This window comes from Argiope bruennichi, chromosome 2, assembly GCF_947563725.1.
Source record: "Argiope bruennichi chromosome 2, qqArgBrue1.1, whole genome shotgun sequence".
Lineage (NCBI taxonomy): Eukaryota > Metazoa > Arthropoda > Arachnida > Araneae > Araneidae > Argiope > Argiope bruennichi.
The window spans coordinates 144,478,413-144,503,164 of record NC_079152.1 but is presented as its reverse complement, the minus strand read 5'-3'; the positions used below and the strand labels follow the sequence as shown (position 1 = coordinate 144,503,164).

Sequence of the window (24,752 nt, the reverse complement as noted above, 5' to 3'; positions counted from 1 at the left end):
TCGATTCATCTGAACGTTCTCATAAGATTCGGATTCAATTAGGAGTCGGGAAAACCGCCGAGAAGGAGATGGAATAAGTGACACAGGCAAATTGCCGGGGATAATCCTGTGCCACCAATAGGACGGTAAGTGCCACGATTTTCTGAATGGGCAGAAAAAATCGTTGTAGTAAAAAAATATATATATTTGTATTTTACTTATGTATATCATTTCTTATATATAATCATGAATAAGACCTTGTTTGAATCCCTGCCTAAGGGTGACCCTTGAGAAAGTCTTCAGGCCGGATTCTTAATTTCTTCCTTTTGATTCTAGTTTTATTCTTTTTACTAATATTAACTTCGTATTTTTACTAATTTGGTTAAGTTCATCTGTGTTTTAGTAGTAGCAGCATCAGCTTTCTAAATACAATTGTATCGTTTTTAGTTTGATTCAAAAATATTTTTTCAATTTTTTTTAGTTGGTTTTCAGAAATATATTTTAATTTTAATTGAAATTTCCTAATCCATAGATTTTTGAATTTCTTATATATAGATATAAAAAAAAGCGATTAGGGAAACCAAAAAAAACGGTTCTTTAACCCTAGCAACTGCTCTGATTTTGCTAATATTCATTTCATATTAGTTAGAATTGAAAAAAAAATGCATATTAGTTAGAATAGAGCAAAAAAAAAAAAAAATGTATATATGCGCATTTATTTTTGTATTTTACTTACATGAATCATTATATATATATATATATATATATATATATATATATATATATATATATATATATATATATATATATATATATATATATATATATATATATATATATATATATATATATATATATATAGAGAGAGAGAGAGAGAGAGAGAGAGAGAGAGAGAACGGTTAAGGAAAAACCACCAAGAATCAGTTCTCTAACCCCAGAAACTGATCTGATTTCGATAATATTTAGTTCATACCAGTTATAAATGAGCAAAGACATTTTATGTGCATTTATCTTTGTACTTGATTAGTATTTAGTTATATCATTTCTATAATATAATATATTTAAAATAACTATGGAAATCAAAGAACAAGTCCTCTAACCTCAACCACAGGTTCGATTTTGCAAATTTTTATTCAATACTAATTGATATACTCAGCGTTGCTCGGAATTAAAAAATTTCCATATATAATATTTTTAATGTAAAAAACTACTTTTGTACAAATTTGAATGAAACCAAATTTTGATACGAAACTAAAGTTATAATTACAAGATTTCATTGATTTAAGTCATTGTATTTATGAATTATCGTGTTTACAATCTTGAGAAAGTGCTCACCGAAAAGTAGTCTAAGTCAACAAATTTACCTATTATTATCTCTATTAATGTCAATGATAGGAGCATAAACGCGTTGTGTCCGTATATATGATTGTGAGAAAACCATTTTATTAATTGATATAGTTTTTTTTCATCAAGAAGACTATATAAAGATTTAATTTTTGTAACTTTTTTTATTGACCAATACAGAAATCAATGTGTTTGCATGCAATTATCTACTTCTATTAATTAAGCAATGTAATTGAAGTACATATCTGATTGCAGTATTTAAAAAAAAAAAAATTGCTCCACCTTTAGGGCATACATATGGGAAACTACATTCCTACATGTACTTTTCACTGCAATACAAAATCATTGTTGCTCGGCCAAAGAAACCTCTTGAAATTTCTCATTTAATTAAATTAATAACATAATTTATATGCAAAATCAATATCACATGGCAGCTAAATCTCTTCAAATTTATTATTCAGAACTCCCAACATTAAGACTGCATGAGAAAAATCTGTATGTAAAAGGAATGAATGCATAGAATTTTAGAGTAAATGAAATTCGATAGTCTTTTTTTTAAGTGATAATGGTTTTGTATGTTACCCTAAAATGTGGAATTAAATGGAGAAATGGGGAATTAGCAAAGTGTAATGCAAATGAAGGACTATTAATCATTGATAGATAAAGGCTAAGTCACACTTTAGCTCAGATTCTTCACAGTGACAAATTATTTTAATCAGTCGAAGTTGTTCCTTTAGTTCTGAGGAATATGGAGATATTTAGAGGATCCTTGAGGTATGGCACTATCACAATATAATCCTATTTTTTGATTCAATTATATATTTCCATCTTCATTAGTAACATGAATCAACAGAGAAAACATTATTTGTACATTATCGAATCAAAGCACATTGGGTAGCAGAAACACTGAGTATGAAGTGAGTACCACCTTGATAAGTTCTCAAGTTCTCAAATGTAATGATACAAATATTACATACTACAAGTTGATTAAAAAAACATCTCCCCTTCTTTACATATGTACTTAAGCCTCAAGAAGAAGCTTGCTAAAGTTTTTCAACAAAAGAAGAATGTTTGTAGAATCTCAATATTATATTTTCTAGCTTATCTTTTGAAAAATAAAAGTGGTTATAATGAGCACAGAGTCATTTGCTCATCAAAGTTTAATAGTTCACAGGGACAGTATTTAAACTGTAAAAGAATCTTCGTTTACCATTTCAGGCCATTGTCGGAGACTTTTTTGTAAATACACAGACAACAAATTGCATCGAAATTTCTCAGGAACTCTAGGACTCCTACAAATTGAAATTCGTTTGATTGAAATGAGCGAATCAAGGTTTTTTTTTCAAACCCATCTTTAAATATCCCTGAAAAATCCTGGTACCACATTTTTAAAAAAGAAGAACGATTCCATCAGTATTTGAGAATCTTGTAAGAAAGGTATCAGGGCAAAAGGAACATGCTGGATGACTGCTGCTAAAGCATTAAGTCAGATAGATTTCAAATACTGAGCACTCTAAAAGCCAAAAATGCAAATTTTTATCTTGATTACTATGATTTGCTTGCCATTTGGCAGAAAGCATTAATCTATCCTTTGTAAAAACAAAATAATTGTAAATAAAATATATCAAAATAAATTATTTTTTTAAATATTCCATTTTACGTAGGCACTATGATTTCCCCCTAAACATGGAGAGTCTTAAATCGTAAAAAATGCGTTAGAGAAACATTGAGGTCATACTTATATCCTTAACCAAAAGTTAGTTAATGGTTTATGTTAATGTAATTTTTCAAATGTTTGGTTATATGACTTAGTATTTTATTTTTCCTTTCCCTTGCCCAATTTTGATTTCTGCATTAATAGATCATATTAACATGATAATGCTCATAAGTATTTCAGAATGCTCTAGAAAAGAGTACAGGACCTGGAACTATGAAATTAGGTGCGAGATTACTTCTTGGGGAGTAGGCGCTCATTAAGAAATGGTTTTGAAAATTCTAAGCCAAAAATTTACAGTTTCATCTTTATATAATATTACTATACAAAAGAAATAAAATAAAAAAATAAGCTTTACAGTGATATTAGTTTTATTTCCATAAAATTGTTTCCCTAAATTTAATAAATTTTTAAATTATTTTTAAGCATATTTTACCGTAACACTTTTCACTGTTTATTAACTGAATTTATATATACTTGGCTTGTGATGATATTAAATATATTTTTTATCCAAGTTTTCTCTACAATATGATTAAAAAGAAATTAAAAAATAATATAAGTTAATCGAGACTCAAAAAAAAATTTATACTACGATGCTTCCGAAAATAGAGTTCTGCTATCAGTGCTTCTTTCGAATTTGTTACCAATTCCTCTTTCATCCATAAAATTCTTTCGGTCTTTGTAAACAAAACTGAAAAAAAGAAAAATTCTAATGCGATGAACTAATAAACACAAGGTTTTCTCACACGGGGAAATTGTTGCTGAATTTTTGGTTTTTATTCCATTTGAATTCTTTAATTCGTTTTTAATGAGTCCTTAATACAAATTGTTTTCTTTTCTATGTAAGATGTCATGATTGTAACTAAGTAAAGGTTCAAGAGTTAATTTTCAATGAATCGAATAATCGAAACTCGATTCCGTTACAGAGACTTTCCATGTTCTCAAATTCATCTTTGAACCAAATGGATCCGTTCTTATATGAAGTTAAATTTGGAAACAGGGCAGTTAATTGAATAATTGTTTTAATTAGAACATAAAGAAATTTCATTTCAAATTAAAAAAAAAACATCCATCACAGATAAAAAAAAGAGGTATTGTTGTAACATTTTATTGCCTTCTTGATTGTTGCGGCAAGCAAGCAAGCAAACAATTTTGTATAATTACTTTAGCTTGAGTGGCATCAACTTGTTTTATTGTTATTCTAAAATTACTTATATGCTTGTACGTCTACCTTTTGTGAAGAATAAATGTAAACTTTACTAACGCCGTCGTCTTTAGCATATGGTGCCGAAAACTCTATTTGAATCAGGACCGTGAATTTATACTTCCTGCTTTTACGAAATATCGGCAAGTTTACTTTCTTACTGAATTTTTTGTGTTTATACTTCGGATTACTGCAATGTCGACGCCGGATGAAACTGCAAACAAAATGGCGCAACTCAAGCGAAAACGGAAAACTATTCGCGGTAATATTACTCGTTTTTCTGTTGAAATAAGTAACTTAAAAGATGATTTTTCAATTGAAGATGTGGAATATATTTGTAATCGTTTAACTACTACCTTAAATGAAATGAAAATAACGGATAATGAAATACACAATTTACTTTCTGATGAAGAATACGAAAATGATATTTCACAATGTGAAAGCTATAACGATAATGCTGAATTCGCGATTTTTAAAGCCAAAAAAATAATTCAAAATAAATTAGCGCCAACTACAAATAACTTTACTGATTTGGCTATTAATGACAATAATTTGGCGATGAATTTAAACCCTTGTATTACAACGCCTGCTATTCAATCGTATACTGTAAAACTGCCTACAATTAAACTAGAACCGTTTAACGGCGATATAGAACTTTGGCAAAGTTTTTGGGAACAATTTCAGTCTTCCGTAGATAATAATCCAAATCTTTCGGTAATTGATAAACATGTTTTTTTAAGAGGATATTTACAAGATGAACCAAAACGATTGGTAGATGGCATAAGCATTATTGCCGATACATATGAAGCTACTAAAAAACTGCTTATGGACAAATATGGCGATAAAAACAGAATCATTCAAGCTCATTTGGACTTTTTAGAAAATTTGACGCCAATACGAAATCCATCACCGACTTCACTAAACGAAGTTTTTATTGAGTGTAATAGAAGATTACAAGCTCTACGTGCCTTGGGAGAGGATGTTAATTCTTATGGCCGAATTTTAACTCCTAAAATTTTACGAGCATTTCCGGATGACATTTGCCGCCGTTGGATTATTTTTGCGAAACGACAGAAAATTTCGGAAGGTGACATAACAAAATTAATACAATTTCTCTCGGAAGAAGTAGAAGGTGCACTTACTACTCTGAAAATTAGAGGTGAGCAGTCTGTTCAATATGATTTTAAACCTTCCACTGCTAACTTATATGTTAATTCCAAGAACACTACGCCAATTAAAAAACGTTCTCCATTTTGTGCTTTCTGTGATACTAATGGACACTGGCCGCAAGACTGTAACATTGTAACTGATATAGATATTTGTAAACAAAAGTTAAAAAATAGTAATCGTTGTTTTTTATGCACTAACCGTGGCCATAACGTAAATAATTGCCCTCGGAAAGACAAAGCCCGTTGCTATAAATGCAAAAAAAGACATCATGTTTCCATCTGTAAAACTGTAACTGAGAATCCAAATTTAACTACCATTCCAGTTACGTCTACTAATAACGTTGATATTATAACTCCCAAATTTACTCATCTGCAAACTGCTCGAGTATATGTAATTGGCCCAACTGGTAAAACAAAAGTAACGCGGTGTCTCTTAGACGGTGGGAGTCAGTCTAGCTTCATTCATCCTAGTTTGATTGACTTCCTGCAACTGGAAATCACTAGCTCAGAAAAATTGAACCTTCAAGCATTCGAATCTATTTCAACAAACACTGAAACGAGACGGAGGGTCAAATTTATCTTGTCAAGCATTTGGAGCAACTCAAAAATAAATATACAAGCATTTGAAAGTTCGAATACTTATGCCTTTCATCCATCTACTCCACAACCTGTCTCTTCTTTTGCTCATAGTCAAAAGTTGAAACTTGCTGATCCATCAGACAGCTTAAACGACTTACCTATAGAAATTCTGATAGGTGCTGATTTTTATTGGACTATAGTGCATACTAAATCTCCTATCAGACTTTCGGCGACTCATGTGTTAATACCTACAGTATTTGGATGGATTCTTTCCGGCAACCGTTCGTTCACTACTATAGCATATTCTTCTGTTTCTTCAGTTCTCAACATTAGCTCAGAAACTTTGGTACGTGATCTGGACGATCACGTGAGACGATTTTGGGACTTGGAAACAATTGGCATTAAAACTATGCAGGATAAAGGGATAACTATTCGTAATTCTGAAATTTTAAGTGATTTTCACAATTCATTTTGCAAAGTTGATGGCCGCCGTGTTGTAAAGTTACCATGGAAACCAGAGGTGATTCTTTCATCGAATAATTACGAAATAGCACTCAAACGATTTCAAATACTCCGTAACAAACTCTTTACTCATTCAGACTTAAGAGATATTTATACAGAACAGATGCAAAATTATATCGATAACCAACATGTTGAACTTGCTGATAATAGTCCTTGCAACCAATTAAAACTTTTTTACTTGCCTCATCATATAGTGAAAAAACAAAAGAATGACGAAAAGAAATGGCGAATTGTATTTGACGCTTCTTCTCATACACCAGGACATCCTTCCTTAAATGATGCTCTTGAGCAGGGTCCTAATTTGCTTCCAGAAATATTTGCAACATTGTTACGATTTCGACTTCACAAATTCGCAATCACAAGCGACGGACGTCAAGCATTCTTGCAACTTATTTTGGATGAAGAGGATAGAAACTGTACTAGGTTCCTGTGGTTTAGGACGGAAAAGGATGCAAACGGAAAAATACATTTGCGAAATGAAATACTTACTTATCGTTTTTCACGTTTACCTTTTGGATTGACTTCTAGTCCTTTTTTGCTTTCTGCCACTCTTCGTGAATTAGCTAATATGCACTCTGATCCCTACCCTATTGCAGCTAAACACCTGGAGAATAATATTTTCATGGACGACTTTGTTATGGGAGTGGATACTGCTGAACAAGCAACAACTCTTTACCAAGAAATGCAAGATTTAATGACACAGATAAGTTTACCTTTGGCTAAATGGAGTGCAAACTCCAAGAACCTACAGGCTATTTGGGAACTAAAGGATATCATCTTCAAATGCAATACGCAAGTATTGGGAATTAACTGGAATACCAAAGAAGACGTGTTTCATACAGATATAAACGAAAGTGTTTATCAGTTTGCTGTTCCTGCAACAAAACGTTTACTTCTTAAAATTGTATCAAAGTTGTATGATCCTTTAGGCCTCTATGCACCAGCAATAGTAGTTGGAAAAATTCTTTTTCAAACCACGTGGCTCATGGGAGTTCAATGGGACGAAATTCTTCCTCCAGGCATTGCCGCAAGCTTTAACAGATGGGTATCTGAAATATCATCCTTAAACAAGATACACATTCCTCGCTGGATTGGAATTTCTGCTACTTCTCACATGACTATCCATGTCTTTTGCGATGCTTCGGAAAAGGCCTATGGAGCCGCAATATACATTTGTTTCACTGAGCGTAACGAAAGAAAGGTTCGCCTAGTTTGCAGTCGCAATAGACTTTCTCCACTTAAAAAGGTGACACTTCCACGGTTAGAACTTTTGGCAGCCTTACTAGGAGCTCGTTTACTTCACTATTTTTGCAAAGAAACTGGTTTAGAAAATCAAACATCAACACTTTGGAGTGATTCAACTGTTGTATTAAGTTGGATAAGAAATGATCCTAATCGATGGAAAACATTCGTATGTAACCGAGTCACTGAAATTCTTCAATACACTTTTCCAGCGCAGTGGCGACATTGCCCAGGCACACAGAACCCAGCAGATCATCTCTCCCGTGGTGTATTCCCAGCAGAATTACCATATCTAGAAACTTGGTGGAACGGCCCAAGTTGGTTAGCACAAATTTCAGGCGCCTGGCCAGTCCAAAACATTTTGACAAATGAAGAAAAATTATTAATGGATATAGAAGCTCGTCAAGTAAAGAACCAAACATTGTGTACATCGACTATCCAAACTTTAATCGATATATCTCGCTTCAGTTCATACACAAAACTCTTGAGAATTACAGCTTGGATTTATCGTTTTCTGAACAACTGTAAAGGTCGACAACATTTTACTTCAGAATTGACGGCTGATGAGCTGAATAAGGCAAGAAACTATTGGATTTCAGTTGTACAGAAACAGAGTTTTTCTGTAGAAATCAACGCACTAGAGTATAATCGTTCCTTACCTAAATCCTCAAAAATTTCTCGGTTTCGCCCATTTCTAAAAGATAACATTTTACGACTTGGTGGTAGGCTACAATTCGCACAAATATCAGTTGAACAAAGACACCCAATACTACTGGAGGGATCTCATTATTTTGTGCACTTGTTGATTAGACACACGCACATTCGTCTACATCATTTGGGTGTTCGTGTAGTCCTTTCAGAATTACGCTCCGAGTTTTGGATACTCCGTGGTCGTCAAGCCATCAAGCGAGTGATTAAAACCTGTTTACCGTGCAAACTGTCTCATGCTTTAAGTTCTAATGAAATAGAAGCCCCTCTTCCAGCTGACCGACTTACTCCTTGTATGCCTTTCGATACTACTGGAATAGACTTTGCAGGTCCAGTTTATATTAAGACCTTTAAACCTTCAAATACAGCTTACATTACGCTATTTACATGTTCTACTACTAGAGCCTTGCATATCGAACTTGTTTCTGACCTTTCTGTAGACAAGTTTCTTTTGGCCTTGCAACGATTTGTCAGTAGAAGAGGACTTCCACATACTATATATAGTGACAACGCCACTACCTTCCATGCCACAAACAAAGAACTCATTTTCCTATGGAATACATTGACTTCAACGAAAGTGCAGCAATTCTATGCTCACAATGGTATAAAGTGGAAGTTTATTGCACCACGAGCAGCTTGGTGGGGAGGATGGTGGGAGCGACTAATATGTCTAACCAAACGATGCCTTCGAAAATCCCTTGGTCGCTCATTACTAGATGAGGAAGCCTTAACTACGGTATTAGTGGGAATAGAAGCCTCACTCAACAGTAGACCCTTGATTTATGAGCGTGGTGAAAATGATACAGAGGAAGCTTTGACCCCAGCTCATTTCCTAACTGGTCGAAAGTTGACCATTGTTCCATCCGGACCTGAGTCAAGAAATGATAAGCTCACAAATATTTACCGGCAACAGCAAGACTTACTGGATACATTTTGGAAAAGATGGTCCAAAGAATATCTTTTGGAGTTACGCACATTTCATCAAGTACGAAATGTAAAGGAAACACCACGAGTACGAGTAGGAGACTTGGTCTTATTACAAGAAGATCTGCGACCACGACAAATGTGGAAGAAAGCTCTCGTGGTGAAATTAATCGATGGCCGGGACGGAAGAATTCGAACCTGCATCCTTCGTGTCAATGGGAAAGAGATTACCCGTCCAATTCAACTGGTCATACCTCTGGAGGTTGACCAGGGTGGGGAGGATGTTGCGGCAAGCAAGCAAGCAAACAATTTTGTATAATTACTTTAGCTTGAGTGGCATCAACTTGTTTTATTGTTATTCTAAAATTACTTATATGCTTGTACGTCTACCTTTTGTGAAGAATAAATGTAAACTTTACTAACGCCGTCGTCTTTAATATTGATGTTACAACAATTAATCAACAATGTTTAAAGAAACCTTCAAAGAGCACAATTGATTGAGAAATATTTACCTTATCATGCTTTAATATAATATTTTTTTTACTTTACATCAAATTTTCATAAAACTAGGGGAAAAAATTCATAAAATAGAAAATTTTTTAAATATTTAATTAGAAAAGAGATTATTCTGCGATGTTATTTTCAATAATAATTTCCATTGTATTAATCTATAATTTTCGTTAAGATTGATAACACATTTCTAGATATAAGTTTATAATACTTATTTTGATCATCAGAAATCAATGAAAGCCAATATCTTCCCAATCCTATTCAAATTTTCAATTTCATGTCCTTTGAAAAGTTGCGCAAATGGTTTGTCTAGAAGTTTGTTGAGTGTTGCATGTTAATAAAAATCATATATGAAATTGGCAGCAGATATAACAATTTTTTGAAAATAACCATTTTTCTCTGACATTAATGTTAGAAATTGTAAGAAAATATGTCTTGACATCTGGAATTCGCTTATAAAGATGGTTTATGAAAAGACTTTTATTAAATGGAGTTGAATGTTTTCATAATCTTTAAACTGATTTGTTCGAGTTTAATAAAAAGTTTATTAAATTAATTGCTGAGAATTGAAAAAAAAAATATGAAAATTTTAGAAATTAGAGCTATTCATAACTTGAATGATTGGAAACTCTAAAGCTTCAATATTTTATTTTTATTGTCCTGGTGAAGAATGAAAATTGTGTCTGAACACATTTCAATCAACTCATATCCATTTGAAATTTGCATTCTTTTATTATTTCAGTTTCAGATCCGGCTTATTATAATTTGTTCGTTGAATCCCAATCTTGTTTTTTTTATTGTTGTTACAAATGGCACTTGCCATAGACAAGCCCGCTGACGAAGTCAGTGATTTATGCCGAGTTTGTGCAATAGCTTTTGACGGTAAAGGTCCCTGAACACCTGAAAGTAAAAGTCTGATTTCTAGCTCATATGAAGATGAGACTCACACACTCGCTTGCACAACCCCTTTTTACAGAAAGGCGCTTTCACACACCTCACAGATAGAACACAGGGTAAAGAATAACCATACCCGAGCCAGGACTCGAATCCGGGACGCCCAGATCACGGGGAAGATACGCTTTCACTAGGCCACAAAACAGGCTGGAATGTCACTTTCTGAAAGACAATAAATACTTTCTAGATCATCATCTACTTCTACTTCCACGAAAACATGAATGTCATCAGTACAAAGTTTCTTTGCTTTACACTTGGCTATCATTCAGGCTATACTAAGCACTGCGCAAATACTTCTACAGAGTAGGATAGTGACTAAAGCAAATCCAAGAATCTCCTTAAAGAATATAATGGGCCGATAGGAAATGAGTGACACTTTTCGGCCAACATATGAACTACTACTAAATTAGTACGATAAGCCCGGACATGCCTCGAGTATGAAAGGATTGAAATCCCAAAAGATCAGAGAAATCTTCGGGAATAGGACGTTTTGGACTGCAGATCAAATTCCGGAACATTCCTTGGCAAGTCGCTTAAGAGGTTAATTCATGATTATTATAGTATTCTCAAAATTTAGACAACTGCAATTTAAAAAATGTAAAAAAGTAAGAAAAATTCTTAAAGAACATAAAGTGAATTAAATATAAATAAATATTACATATTTTCTTTAGCAATGCCCTCTAAAATACCATTTTTTTTCGATTGAACATCACTAAGTTTTTGAAAATGACCTTTCCTGAAAGTTTATTTAGTGGATTTTATAGGAAATGAAAATTTTAAAATCTCAAAACTGCTGCGGTAATGGAATTTTTAGAAAGTATTCTAATAAAAAAAATTAATCAACATTTAGCTAAATATAAAAAAAATGAGAAGAGTCAAATAATAGTTGGATAATATAATTCCATGTTCTTAACGTATAATTTTATTGCAGACAATTTATAAAAGATTCCAATCCCTAATATGAAGTATCTTAATACTTTAATGTTTCAGGCATCTCATTAATATTTTTTGTTTTGTTTTTTAAATTTACTCTTAAATGTATCGTAGCAATAATATTTAAACTAAAAAATATTTTTAGTATCGTCGAAAAGAAAATAGTATAGATTCAATAATCAAGGCAATGAAAACCATTGTTCTAAAATACGTTAAAAAATTTATTAACATTCTAGAAGAAAGCTAAACGGAAAAACTATTGAAAAATATTGAGAATGTTGTTTAATTATTGTTTTTACTTTTAAATGGCGTAAAAAATAATTTTGTGCTATAATCGATTCTGACATTTCTGAGAAACAGTGTTAAAATTGTAGTTATTTTTTAACACCAGAACTACCAGGTCAATCAAAATGACTGGCTGATATCTGGTAGTTTTTTGTATTAATTAAGAATCTAGAAAACATCTTGAACAAAACTCATTATTATTGAGCACTTACTTCCTAAATAAATAGTATCAAATTCGGTCATTCAAGTCTAATAGTTTTTTTTTCAATTTGAATGTTGGAGCAATTTTAATTAAAGTAAAATAACAGAGAATCATTTAGTACTTAGTTTATGAGCATAATCAGTTACCAATTTGGTACTTAAAAATCTCACAACAAATTTCTGAGACATTATTTCTAATCAAATAGGTATATCAAAATCCGGAAATGAATTAAAATGAAATGATCTCAATGATCGTTTGCTCCAAAAAAATTTGATTTCGTCGAAATATCTGTATCTTAAACAACTGTAATAAAAAGAATATGGGTACCTGGAAAACAGTTTTTAATAATTTAATTAACTAGTTGCTGTGCCCGCGGCTTAGGTTGCATCTAATATGTTCTATATGTGTGTAAGGAAAGGCCTTGATATTAGAATTTTCTGTAATATTTAATAAATATTCAAAATATTGTAATCGGATTTTGAACACATAAACAAAGTATGAAGTGAAATAAAATCCTATTCCTAAGTGATATTGAAAATAATATAATTTTATAATAATATCTTAAAAATTGTAAACAAAGACACATAATAATAGTAAACAAAAACAATATATTGAATGGGCGCATTAAAATTTTAAAAGTAGTGAAGTATGAGAGAAAATAGATGAGACAGTTAAATCGCATACAATTTTAAGACAGAATTCAAAAGCACATATCAAAAAGTAGTACACACTAAATTCAATCCAAACTCAGTCATAAAAACCTGCGTAACAAAAGAAATATAAAAATGTTCCAAGAAAGTAATTTTACTTCTACAAATGCAAAATCATCATATGAGTGATGTTTGTGATTAAAGAATGAAATAAATTTCATATTTTGAAAAAAAATCATAAAAATTATATTTAACTTTGAAAGATTAATTAAAAATCAGAGAAAAATAGTTGGTGTACTTAAAAAATTTATTTTTTAAAGATGGTGTAAAAATAATATTCGTGCCATGATTTTTTTTTTTTTAGAAATTTTAGTAGAAAAACGTAAAATATTTTTACTCCATTTAGAGAGTGCAGAAACTTATAGCGCAGTTATAATTATTTCAGTATGAAAGTAACGTGATTGAAAAATTTCTTTTGAATCTCTCAGGGTGTGTGGATTAGAATAAACATCAAACAAACAGACCGGCATTCAATTATAAATTTATATATTATGATAAAAGTAATAAACTTTTGATTATGTATAATTACCGGTGATTATGTATAATTACCGGTGATTATTCAGAATCAACAATAAATTTCAGTAGTGATTATGAAAAATCACCGGATTGATCTGTAACAAATTACTATATCACATTTACTATAATATATGTATTGTTTGTAAATTTAAAGCTGAATACAAAGAGCTACAGACTCTTTTAATTTTACTAGATAAAATATTTAGAATACGTTTTTCTTTTATAACACCTTAAGAATTAAATCGATATGAGGGGTTTCTCTTAGACTCTTTTTCTAAGACTTTCTTTCGCCGTATAGAAAGTCAAGCATTCTCTCGACAAAAACAGAAATTCTTTCCTTCGACAAAAATGGGTCCAAATTTGACAAAGATTTTCAGTGAAAATTACATGCAAAAATTATTGCATCTACCCAGTTGTATTTTTGGGTTATTTTGTTCACAAACGACAAGCAATCACCCACTATTAAAATTCGTCTAAAATTAATACACATGTTCAATTCTGGAGATATCATGTGCCATGTTTCATAGATCTGCTTTATTACCCTTTGACTTACCCTGTTCATTTCAGCAGCATGCTGATATGAACAGAGTAACTCGAGGGATAATATCCATATCGGTATATTTAGTGGATAATATCCATCCATATAAGTGAACTGCGAAGGCTGAAAACCGATTCTCTTGCATCAGTATACTCTTCTGACTCCGCCATCTTTATGTCACTGATATGCGGATGGACAGATAGATAGACAAACATTCCGTCAACGGATTTCAATCAAAATTTAATAGAGATTTTCATTTTTTGTGTAAAGATAGCAGACAGATGTAGCTCGTGCTCATAAACAGGTAGTCAGATATAATTCCAAAGATGTGTTTATTTTGACATCATGAAGATCCATAAAATGCTGATTCACGATCTTGAGCTTTATAATTCTTTATAAAGCTCAAGATCAAAAAATTGAAAGACCTTTGATGTATGGTGAGACAATACTCAATGAGCTATCCTGGAAGGAAAACATTTTCTTTTACCTGTTATAAAAACAATTTTAATTGAATGTTAGGATTTGGAATAAATAATTACCATTTGCAAATGCTACACTGTTCTGAAACAGGGTAGAAGGCGTTTCTTTGAGGACTCATTTTCTGGTACAACTTGACATTTATTTTTACTAGTTTCATTTTCTTGCCTCAGTATTCAGATAAAAGAAACAAACACACATTTCAACTGCTAACCATCCTCTAGTTGTCACACAATGAATGCCCTTCATCGGGATCCTCGTTTGCCATTCCGAAATGTAAGTTTATTTCGGGTTAAATTTGATGTCAGCATTTCCCGCATGCCTCCTCCCCCTTCTCAAACGCTTTCACCACAACCCTTTATGTAAATTGTTAGCAAATGATGCGGGCATAAAGAGGACAGTCGATGTAACTCGATTCGATTTGTAGTATGGCATGTAAAAAATGTCACGATTGAAAAATGTCAAATATTTTCCCCTGATATTACCTAGTTGATGCACTTTTCTCACCACTTTCATCTTTGCAATTCTGGAACCTTTTCGTGTATCTACTATTCAAAGGACTTATAGAATGTTTCAAAGTCTAAAAGTATTTGATTTATTTTATTCGTCAAAATTTTGTTGCGATGCAAATATGTTTAAAGACGATGCAGAGTTTCGGAAATCTGTTTAGGTTTTCAAAATTGAATTTAACAGCATCAATTGTGGTGAAAAAATCTGTCAATGATTTTTGCTATGGTAATAATTTATGTCGATTGCTTGTAACGGAATTGATCCGTATTTGATGGAGTAATATCAATATAAAAAAGTAGACTAGACTAGACTAGATTAAAACTACACTGGACAAGATGGAAAAAAACAAAACAGCTTTCTTTATATGTCTGTGCGTGATTATGATAACTCAAAATGGAATGGAGAAATGAATATTAGTGGGACATTTTTACCCCACATTTTCTAATCTGAAGAATTTTAGAGAAAAACAGTTGAAAGGAGTGTGTTTATCCATTTGTGTGCATGTGAACACGATAACTCAAAAATCAAATAATAAAATCAATCAATCAAAGAAATAGAAGAAAGATTAATGGATTGTGAAATTGTTAACCTGAATCAGATTTTAAGCCAAATCGAAATTGGATTGTATTTGACTATACAGAGTAGAGAAGTTCATAATTTCGAACCTATCAGTATATATGAGCACAAAGTATCTCAAAAATGGGAAGGATTATATAAAAAATTTATTGGTTATATTATCTGGGTATGAAAAAAATAATTTTTTTTTTCAATTTTGGATCGAATTATTTTAACCAAAATTATCTGAAATGCTCCTTTTATTCCCAAATCAGCAAAAGTGAGCCGAAAATTTGTTATATTGTATAATGTAAAAAAAGTATTGGGAAGAACTGCTGTTTCCTTATTGTTTTATTGAGGAAACCTTAAAAATTCCCACATGACCGAATGATGAGTTTTTACTCAACAACTAACGATTGTAACGATTGTCCTTGTCTATACAGAATAGAATAGATTATACGTTTTAATTGAAAAAAGGAATTAATCATTTGATACACTTGCCAGTTAAGTTTTCACATAATCAAAAAATAATGTTAGAATTACGATGATAATGAAGTAAAGCAATTAAGCAACTGCGATGAATAATACTAAAGAATTTTTACAGAAATTATTTATTGTTTATTATCAATAACAGAATGGCACAATAACAGGCAGTACAAAAACAGCGATGATAATAAAAAAGAACTTTCATTTTTTTTCTGAAATAATTCTTACTTGTACAATTTATTTGAGTTAATGATGATAATACAAACACCCAGTGAATGACAGTAAAGAATGTTGCATTCTTCAATGTTGCAAATAATTTCAATTCAAGAAGTTCTTTAGAGTGATGTGAAATGCATCAACAAGCAAAAATTTATTCTTAATTCCATACACTTTGTTATCTATTATTTTTTATTTAATTTTAGCTATTTGCTAATTATTATACGAAAAAATACTTGAACTAAGTCTTAGTCCCTGTTTCAATTAGAATTGATGACGACTACATCATATATGCCTAACAATTTAGCATCGAGATTGAAAATAATGCTATTTTTATTAAAAGACAGCCGTAGATGTTATTGAATACATTTTCAACCTGGTTATTTCTCTTTAGATAATAATAATGACTTCTGAGTTTCCCCTTCATTCTCCAATTTTTTTATACTATCAACGTAAAAACATTTGATTTTTTGATATCATATTTAACATGCATCAAATTCCTTCAAACTGAGCATCTTTTGTGGTAAAAAAAAAAAAACTCCGTTCGAGTATTAGATATAATTTATCAAAATGATCTATACATATTACGTCATTTTTACTAGTTTCACTCTTAAAATTTGTAAAAACACAAGTTGTATTTTTTGAGGGGGGAGGGGGGATCTGAAGTATTTTGTAATGAGAATTTTAAAGGGAAAAAAAACAACGGCTGCTTGATAATGATAAAATGTCAAAATAATTATTCTCATTATTTTTGTGATTACACAAAACATTAATTTAAGTAATAGTTAATTAAATGATAGGTAGCAATAGAAATAATTTGTGTTTTACAATTTTTAAAAGTACTTATTAGGTACTTGCATGTATTTTGATCATTTTTTCACTGTAAAAAGACATTTTTTACTTTAAAAGAAAAATTGGTACAATATATATCAATCAAAATATTTTTCATAATTTTTTACAACTTTTTTCTCATTTTCATCCAATAATTCTTGCAATGGATTGTCTTAGAATTTTTTTGGTCCTCCAGGTCGTTCTTTGTCATTGACATCGAAATCGCCACTCTTAAATCGTTGAAACCAAAACCGACAGTTGGGATATGACGGAGCAGCACCACCATAAGTTTCTAAAAGTGTCTGATTTCTTCAATTCAAACAAAAAAAGCAATGAAAGTCGAAAATGCAATTTAGAGCGTTCCATGATTTTGTCTTTATACACTGAATAACTCAATAATACTGAATGGGAAACTTTCAAAATTATAACATTCATTTAGTAAATTGCAAAAATTGCTTTAGTAAATTGCTACAACCCAAAACCATTGTCGTTTATATAGATACTTCGCATGTTTATCAATATATTCGCTGATTAAAATACATGCAAGCACTTAATACAAATAATTTTTTTAACCTTCAGCTCCTTTTTTTTACTTTAAGTTCTATATAAATTTTTTACTAGCCTGAAATTATGTTTAGTCTAGAATATTTCATTACAAAATATATTTATTTCTTTATTTTTTTCGACATTATTGCTTACCTTTAATCAATTCAAATAAACAATGTTATTATATAATTTATTTTCAGTTCAATCTTACTTTTTCATAGTCTTTTACACACAAAATAAAGGCACGCTCTGAAATTCCCAGTTTGCTGTCGTCTCCTTCTCAACAGATTCGTTCGCCATTCCGAAATGTCTAAACTTTATTTCGGACTAAATTTGACGTCGACAGTCACTGCTGCGTTGCCACAACCCGCTATGCAAATTGTCAACAATTGATGCAGGCGTAAAGAGGACAGCTAATGTCAGTGGAATCTCGCTTAGCTTTGTGGAATTTATTTTCTTTGTACGGTGGGAAAATGTCAGACATTTCCCTTTAGTATTATCTAGTTGCTACCTCTTTTTTTCCAACGCTTTAATCTTTGCAACTCCGGAGACTCTTGTTAGTATATTTCTCTAGTATTCAAAGTCTACATAGAATGTTTCGAAATAAAAAAGTAGCTTTTTTGCATCACAATCTTGTTTCTGTCTAAATTGTTAGAATGATTCATAGCGACAGCGGGGACTTGGAAATCTGTTTTTGTTTCCGCAATAAAATTTATTAGACGCATCTAAAAGAGTAATAAATAAAAAACTCTCTTGTCTTGTTATTTAAAAATTTCCTTTTGTCATTTACCATATTATCTTGCATCGTATGAAGAAAATTGAAAATTATTCCAGGCTACTTGATTGAGTATCCATCTAATAGTAGACGTTAAAATAATAATTAAAAAAACTGAAACCTGCTATCGCAAAGTTCAAGTTGCATTTTCTGGCTTCTAAAACCCCTCAACATAAGATTATTTTCAAATAATAATAATCAAAATTTGGAATACAGAGAAAAAATTGGATTGAAAACAAGCGGAAAATGTTTCAACTGATAGTGTGATGCCGACAAGATATATCTGAAGAATTGTATATGATATCTCATTTTATAAAAATCACGCAAATGAGGCGATAATGACAACGATTAAAACTTTTAAATAAACAGAATATCAACAGTAATTTGAAACAAGGAAAGTCTGTGAGGCTGCAACTCAAAAAACATACACAGGAGGAGCAAAATTTACACATATTATTTTCTTGATAGGGATAAAGTTAAAACAAAAGTGGTCTCCTCGAAACTTTATCGCATACCTTCTAATAAACTTGTCATGACAGAGAACGCTTTACATGGCATTGGCATACAATATTTTAGAAATATTATCTTTTTGTGTGAATTTAGCCTTTTTACTGAATCTATCGTGCCATCCTAGGCAAGTTATTTGGCAATTAATTCCTGACACGTTGTTAATAGTATCCAAAAATCGAATTTGTGTTTTAGACGCATTTTTCTTACCCAATTGATACATGTAAGTTCATTACGCTTTCGAGTTACCAAGTTGTATGTTTCTGAAAGTAAAGACCGACAAACGGTCAACTTCTTGTTGGATTTTGTTAAAAATGTAATAAGTGTCTACACTGTACATGTTAAAACTGTAGACATTAAGAAATGAATAACGCCTTTTCAAAATATAGAATTAGTTTTAAATGACATCTTGCATAAAATAAACACCAATTCTAAAATAGAAGCAAGCATATATATAACATTTAAGCAAAAAGTATGTGTTTCATTACTGAAAGTAGACGTATAAAATATATATCAAGTACTAAGTCGTAATGAAAGTTTGCAGCCGCAATTAATATCGTCTGCACAAACAGTTCGCGTTGGCTTGCTTGCTCCTATTCTGTCAAACGATGCTTAGCATTTGAAAAAAAAGAGACTTGCTTTATAACACTGTGTTGGGAAATCTGTAAAAAAATATTTTTATTCTTATGTACAAGGTGTCTGAATGGAACTATCACGCTACAAGATAAGAACCGTCATTTACTTCTATTTCTAATACAGAAAGATAGCCACAGAATGTCAATGAATCATATGTACAGCTTAGGTACTACTGTTGTGTTACTGTGTGCATAATACTGTGGAGGTTTAGTACCGAAAGTTCAAAAACAACGAGTATGACATTCAACAAGCAGAGCACTCTAGCCGGCCTTCTGATGTTGATGAGGCCTACCAGCAAGGACTTGTGGAAGATCAGTATTCAACCACCCGAGAGCTAGCTAAGGAGTTAAGCGTTAGTGCCATGTCAATTAATAGAGCTATGCATCACATAAACGTGGCGTACAAGTTCAATCACTGGATGCCGCATGAGCCAGATCCAAGCATAAAAGCACAGACGTGTTCAAGCCTACTCTAATCGGTTCGAATATCAACTTAAGGACAACATTCTGTACGAGATCCTCACTTGTGAAGAAAAGTGCATTTACTTCAACAACACAAATCGAAGATGGGGTCGGTTTGGTGACCCCGTCGACAGCATAGCAAAGTGCAATTGGACTAATAAAAAGATCATGCTTCATATTTCGTGGGATAGCCACAACGAGTATCTGAAAAAGGGTAACATCATCGATAGTAAGTTGTGCAGCCATATGCTAGTCCTTTTCGGAACTGCTATCAAGGTAAAACGTCGAACTGAATTCCGTCGCAAAATGGTAACATTCCATCAAAACCACATGCGTCTGTAGTCACCGGTTGGTCCTTATAAAAATTTGAATGGTATCTTTGGCCACACGCATCATATAGCCCCGACATCATTCCTTCGGACTTCTCTATTTTTTACACTTGCAGCTACATCTTGTTGGTGCTATTTTCGATCCTGCACAAGGCGTCCGAAATGAGGTTGATATGTTTTTGAACTCTCGGCGGCCACGTTTTTTGGTCAAAAGCTTTGAAAACTACCGAAACGTTTGCAGAAAATCATAGATTTGGGTGGTGATTACTACCCGTGCTAAAGGTACGGCTTTCATTTTTTTCTACCTTCATTAAAAACATTTTTGGCAGAAAACTTTCGTTACAAACAGATATGTTCTGAGGGCAAATGTTGAAACTAAAACAAATATGTTACCATTAAAGCTCTAAAGCCGTTAATGTGAATAAAATCAAGGAAATCTTAGATATATTGATCTGATTCTCCAAAATGCTGAATAAATGTGCAAAAGAAGGTTTTTTTAAATTTTTTTTCCTTGGTAAAATGTTTAATAAACATATTCTAAATCCTTAATTAATAAACGTTTGTTGCTCTATTCTCATTTCATCTCTTCACGCCTTTCAGGTTTCCCCTTTCACCTAAAATTCAAGTGTCACAGTCTTGGAATTGTATTAACAAGTATGTAAATTTTATCATATTTCTTTTATAAATTTATTTCTTTAATTGTAATATATATATATGTATATATATATATATATATATATATATATATATATATATATATATATATATATATATATATATATATATATATATATATATATATATATATATATATATATATAACACTTATTTTGGTCATTGATAAAATCTCCCATCTCCATTATTTAAATATGAGAAATTTATAAATTACATCGTGTTTCAACAGTCTTTCAGTATTTTTACATTCTTTTAGATGAAGTATGCAAAGAGGAAGTAATGTCATCGTTAAAAAATACAATTTTGAAATTTGAAAAAAATCCTATGTTGGAAATCTCACCAAAAATCTTAAAAACACATTTTTGGAATTATTTTTATCAAAGAATACTATAAATAAAAAAATGCATTCATTTTTTATTTTAAAAGCTTATTTTAAATCATAAAATAAATCCTGAGCTATAAAAGTAATATAATAATTTTTTTCTAAAGAACTCTTCGAGTCATTAATTAGATTTCGAATTATATTTGAAATCATTAAACTAAATCAGAAGACATTTGATTTAAAAATTCTTCTTTTTTTGTTTATTCTGAAAATTTAAAAATTAGATGAAATGTTCCATAAATTTAAAAGAAAATATTCCATTAAAATGTGAATTTCGAAATGCCGAATAATATTAAGCATTCTAAATACCTTTCAATAGATTATAGTGTTATATTTTTAGATATTAAATCATTTCCATTTATTGAATTTCCAAGAATTAAATCAGGTTTTAAAATGATTTCTTTAAGAAGTGAATTCGCTAACATAAGGTGTTTAACAACAAATATATTAAAGCTATTATGGGAATTTCACAATTATTTAATATTTTTAGGAATATAAGTTAAAAAATAATTTCGATTCAAACAGTAAGAAACTTTAATTTAAGGGGGTCCGGGACACATAAATCATCAAATTTTCGAATTTTTTTTAGCTGAAAAAATTTTGTATGCTCTTCTGCTTAAAATAACATTCAAATCATGTTTCTATCTTAATTAGAACGAGAGATATCATAATTTTTGTTGACAACTGCTTTGAAATTCCAACTGTCAAAAAGGCGTTGCCATGGCATTTTTAACCATGTTGCGTTTTCTCATTATTTGTTGCGATCAAATTGATATAAGTCCAGATCATATAAAGATAGAGGTCTGAAATTTGAAACACATACTTTTCAAACTATTTACTTTAATTTTGATTCAGAAAATTAAAAAAAAAATTTACTTTTCAAGATATGAATTTTTTAAAAAAAAATACCCAAGATTTTTTCAAAATTTTCATTCAAATTTTTTAAATTTTTTTAAAAATTAATATTTTTTAAATTGCCGAATCAAAATAAAAGAATATATATTTGTGTTTGATATAATGAAAAAATTTTGAAAATTGATCAAAAATATTATGAGTTATATCGATTTAAAACAACGTCACATTTTTTTTTTTAAAAATTAAATTTTAAGTTAAAAAAAAATTTTTGAAAACTTTTGTGTTGTGATTTTGCTTATTAATAAGATGGTTGATCAGTACAAAAAATTTCAAAATTTTAAATTTATTAATAAAAAAAATTTCAAAATGTGTCCCGGACCCCCTTAATAGATTTGAAAATAGAAACTGCACATTATTTAAATAATTTGTTTTTATTCGGAAGGTATTTTCGCATCGAATTAAAAAAAACACTACAAATGCGATTTCAGAATGAATTTATTTCTTCTTTTGAGTTTATAAGAATTAAGAAATTAAGTAGTGTCTAAAAGGTTTTGTAAAAACTGCTTTACAGAGTTGTATTTACGAATAAAATCGCTTTAAGTCTTTCTGATATAATTCCACAGAAATTTTGGCAATAAAATAAAATAAATATCTAAAAATTTATTCGAGATTAATTTGAATTTCAAACATAGAACACAAACACATCCTTGGCCCTGGTGGCCTAATAGTAATGTGTAGGCCTAGGAGTAGAAAAGTTCCAGGTTCAAAGTCGGGTTCCCCTAAAAACCTGTCACATACTCGGTGCACATTAAATTCGTTCGTCATGGTTCAAATACTCTTTCGTTGATACAGAGCGAGAGTTTTGAGAGACGGTTATCAGTTCAGGTGTCACTCTCAAGCATTTGATCGGAGTTCAAAATTAGTAGGTCTGTTCCAAAACTGCACAATTTTGCTCCCAAATGCTACGTTAATATAACTAAACTAAACACAGAAAGCGACAAAATATGCGGTGGATGAAGTAAAAGCCCCAATTTTTCCAACTTGAGAAATAATTTATTTGTTTTTAAAATTCAATGTATATCTAGTTATTATTACTTAATGTAGCCAAATTTTTCTGTATTTCAGACCGATGCGCAGAAACCTGAACTGTTGTTGTTAGAAACCAAAATCCAAGAATTTTCTTCTGTAATAATAATAAAAGTAAATGTATATGTATTGGCGCATTACAAGCTAGACTGTTTGACTTACAGTTAACAAATGGGTTTCATATGTACCTAAGAATGTGAATCTCGGAATTAGTTTTTTAAAATTTCAATTAATTTAAATTTAAACTAAATTTCAGACTTTTCCGGAATAATTTTCAAAAATATTATCGCACGAAAATGAATTTTACAACTTTGTTTCAAAACTTTAAAAAAAATTTATTTTGCCTGATACCAGTTTAATAGGCATGTGTATATATATATACACCACAATTTCCGATTTATATATACAACAATAATTCCCTACAAGCCACTGCATTGTAACTCCGAATGAAGAGTGCAATTATTTTTAAAGTACATATTGTATTAATACAGGGTATGTATTGCATTGTATGTTAAAATAAATTTCCTCGTTTGAAGGCTTCTACAACTAAAACGAATGAACGAATGAAACAACATTTCATATGCAGAAAGTATGTAAAAAGCATAAGAAAATAAATTCCGAAAAAAAAAAATAGCGCTGAAAGGTGCCGATAGGGGAAATATTGGCGCTGAAGTCAAGAACGAAGGATATAATTTGAATAGTGAGATGGATTACGTAAAATTCAAAGCTCGTGCGTGACAGCAGCACCATGCATTCCTTGTAGAAAGGGGAAAGCAAACGACGTGTTTGTAGTTCTTTCTTGACATTGATATGTTCTTGACTGTTGTTCGTGATTGACTGTTTATGTGTGCTTAATATGGGCCCTATGCCTATTGAGCTTATTATGTTGATCTCTCAGCATGCTTTACTATTACAACTGTTCTACACTAGACAATACAATGCATGGGTGCTCTTAAGCAAACTTACATGTCTTGAAACATAGCATAAAACAGGTTGTTATGAACATCAAAACTGATAGTTTGCATACAGCTGTGGAGAACCTCATACACTGTATGCAATATGTTGTACACAGTGAAGGTCAGAATATTGGAAATGTTGCATGGTATTCAGGGGACCATAATGCAGACGAATAAAAAATTATTTTCTGTGAGTTTCATAAATTTATTCATAATTGTACTCCTACAGCGCCAGCATTTCCCCTATCGGCAACATTTGGTGCTGATTTTTTTTTCTTCTGCAGAATTCATCTTTCCATCCGCAATTTGTTTATGAAATTTGGTTTCATATCATTCATTCGTTTTAGCTGGAGATGACTCCAAACATGTAAATTTATTTCATGATCACCCTGTATGTTGCCGATATTTCACCTTTGCAAGAAAAAAGTTACTTATA

At 31.1% G+C, this 24,752-nt stretch overlaps 1 protein-coding gene across 1 annotated transcript; it reads left to right on the top strand.

Annotated features, from left to right (window-relative positions):
* Positions 1-4,436: 4,436 nt before the first annotated feature.
* On the top strand, positions 4,437-24,687 carry LOC129962370 (uncharacterized). The gene is made up of 4 exons (XM_056076117.1): positions 4,437-9,674; positions 19,784-19,924; positions 20,070-20,309; positions 24,664-24,687. The coding sequence occupies exons 1-4, from the start codon at positions 4,437-4,439 to the stop codon at positions 24,685-24,687; spliced, it is 5,643 nt and encodes a 1,880-aa protein (XP_055932092.1).
* The last annotated feature ends 65 nt before the right edge of the window (positions 24,688-24,752 follow it).